This window comes from Cyphomyrmex costatus, unplaced genomic scaffold (assembly GCF_001594065.2).
Source record: "Cyphomyrmex costatus isolate MS0001 unplaced genomic scaffold, Ccosl1.0 scaffold1553, whole genome shotgun sequence".
In the NCBI taxonomy this organism is placed as follows: domain Eukaryota; kingdom Metazoa; phylum Arthropoda; class Insecta; order Hymenoptera; family Formicidae; genus Cyphomyrmex; species Cyphomyrmex costatus.
In genome coordinates, this window is record NW_017275559.1 from 1 (window position 1) to 2279 (window position 2279).

Here is a 2279-nt window from a genome sequence, read left to right on the forward strand (position 1 = left end):
CGTACCGAGCGCGTAGCGCCGCGCGTCGAACGCCGAGGGACAGCATTTCTGCCGGTGCGTTTACACATAATCAGTTTCATACATCCGATAATGAGCGATGTGATTCTTAATAATTGCATAATTAATAAATTTATCACAATCTGTTTCCTTTCTTTCGAAAATCGGAAATGCGAACATAATTACATCGATATTCATTCACGTTCTACATTGTTTTATCGAATCAGAGAATCCTCTCGTAAAATAAGAGATACGCTTGACTTTGTAGCACAGTAGTGGGGATAGCTTCGCCAACGAAGCTTCGCTACATGAAAATTGAAAAGGATACGGGGCTTCAGTGAAGAGCGAAGAACGCTGGCTTCGTTTACGGCGGAGTGGGGGGTCTTCGCCAGCGAAGCTTCGCTGCATGAAATGGCACCTATATCGGTACACGGCACGTCGCGCCGAGAAACATTTTTAGTCGCTCGCGACAAGCGGACGAGCGAGAGAGAGAGGCGATCGTGACGTAGCGTCTGCCATCTCGCTCGCGCTCGGCTAGTGTGCATGCGTCGAAGGCTGAAGCACGCTGAAGGACAGATGTGCATCACTGGGTATGGACTATGGCTCTGTTAAAGAAAATGGCGGATTGGCGGATGTACTACACTCGCGGAACGTTTATTATAGTTCAAAATTTCGTTCTCGGTGAAGAGGGTGATGCGACTGGTGAAGATAGCGACTATGCAGTCAACAGAAAAAGCAGAAAATCGTCGTCCAGAAAATCCTCCAGTCATAATACATCGACCACTCAGAGCCAAGAACCTACAACAGGCATGCCCACGATTGAAGAAGTGTGCAATACATTTGGTTTAACAGATGTACAAATTGAATATTCCTGTTGGAAAAGAGGTAATTCACATCAAGCTAATTATCGACTACTGATATGATTAGATTCAGTTAGATGGCTCTATCGAAGCGATAGTCTATTGTAAAGGTTGAACATCGTTGTTGTTCGTCCCTTTTCCTGGCGGACCATGGTACCGAGTGGATGTGTGTGAGCTGCGTGCTATTGTGAAGCCTTGCAATAACGACGTTTGTTATCCGTTACAGATAAGTTTATTATAAGTCATCTACTAATTCATTTGACTGTTAGACTGTTATTAATGCTGATATATGTTTATTGTAATAACTGATTCTCTTCATGTTTAATGATTTTGTAAAGGGTGTTAAACACCTTTTGTGATTAAATTGTTTCTCATTATAAATGATCTTTCTCTTGCTAATTGGCTGAGGCTGATTAATATAAGATTGTATTTTGTGCAATCTTAGCCTTTAAGCTAAGTAATAAGTAAAATACTTCAACAATTCCGACGCTGATTTCCAAAATTTAACAACATACAAGCTCTTTCAACATGTGAGACCGCTCTTAGCAAAAGAAAATCCAAAAGTGCGTGCATTTTTATATATCAATAACTTGTACAATATAATATAATTATCAGTTATTATTATATTTACTTAAATAATTTGTTCTTGTATGATTATAGGTTCCAATGTCAAAACTTATGATGTTGGTGGCAGCCAAGTGGCGCGATTTCTCTGAATTAAATCCACATATGCAACCAGATGCAGATCTTCTTCTTGGTTAATGGCTCCAACCTCCAACAGCGGAGGCAATACGACCAGATCACGTCTAATTGTCTTTCGTCAAATAGGTATAACAATAGCGGGTGATGCAATGCCAATAAATTATTCTATCATGATTAAAATGAAATAATTATTTTCCAAATTTCTTTTTGCTTTCTATGAACTGACCACCAGGATTATTGTGAAGTATGTCAACAAGGCGGTGAAATCATATTGTGCGACACTTGTCCCAGAGCATACAATTTAGTGTGCTTAGAGCCTGAAATGGAGGAAACATCAGAAAGAAAATGGAGTTGTGCTCATTGCGGTGGAGAAGGTATTGCAGGTACCCATGTCCTACCATACCACAGCCTTGAATCTCCTTATCCCTTTCTAAAACACTCTGCTTATCATTCAGCAAACGACAACTATAGTTATGTTTGTACTATCAGGTGCAGCAGAAGACGACGATGAACATATGGAATTCTGTAGAGTATGCAAGGATGGTGGAGAATTATTATGCTGTGACAGTTGTACGAGTGCGTATCACACGCATTGTCTAAATCCTCCTCTATCAGAAATTCCTGATGACGATTGGAAATGTCCTAGATGTTCTTGCCCACCATTAAGAGGAAGAGGTATGTCATTACAAACATGATATGTCTCTTTAGTAATTTTATATT

At 40.1% G+C, this 2279-nt stretch overlaps 2 protein-coding genes across 2 annotated transcripts in view; both read left to right on the forward strand.

Moving 5' to 3' along the window:
• The first annotated feature begins 596 nt into the window (after positions 1 to 596).
• Positions 597 to 1619, forward strand: LOC108783590 (chromodomain-helicase-DNA-binding protein Mi-2 homolog). The gene is made up of 3 exons (XM_018552190.1): positions 597 to 868; positions 1342 to 1420; positions 1518 to 1619. Exons 1-3 carry the CDS (start codon positions 597 to 599, stop codon positions 1617 to 1619), a joined length of 453 nt encoding a protein of 150 aa, XP_018407692.1.
• Position 1620: 1 nt separating this feature from the next.
• Positions 1621 to 2279, forward strand: part of LOC108783591 (chromodomain-helicase-DNA-binding protein Mi-2 homolog) — a 5216-nt gene continuing 4557 nt past the window's right edge. Inside the window, exons 1-3 of the mRNA XM_018552192.1 lie at positions 1621 to 1685; positions 1792 to 1942; positions 2049 to 2234. Of these exons, the coding sequence (XP_018407694.1) occupies positions 1882 to 1942; positions 2049 to 2234 (247 nt within the window). The 5' untranslated portion in view covers positions 1621 to 1685; positions 1792 to 1881. The remainder of the gene's footprint in view (positions 1686 to 1791; positions 1943 to 2048; positions 2235 to 2279) is intronic.

Excerpts from the sequence above, each read along its gene's own strand:
- LOC108783590 (XM_018552190.1), top strand. The coding sequence starts at position 597 with ATGGCTCTGTTAAAGAAAATGGCGGATTGGCGGATGTACTACACTCGC. Across the intron at positions 869-1,341 it reads GATGTACAAATTGAATATTC|CGACGCTGATTTCCAAAATT; the intron begins CTGTTGGAAAAG and ends CTTCAACAATTC. Across the intron at positions 1,421-1,517 it reads TAGCAAAAGAAAATCCAAAA|GTTCCAATGTCAAAACTTAT; the intron begins GTGCGTGCATTT and ends GTATGATTATAG.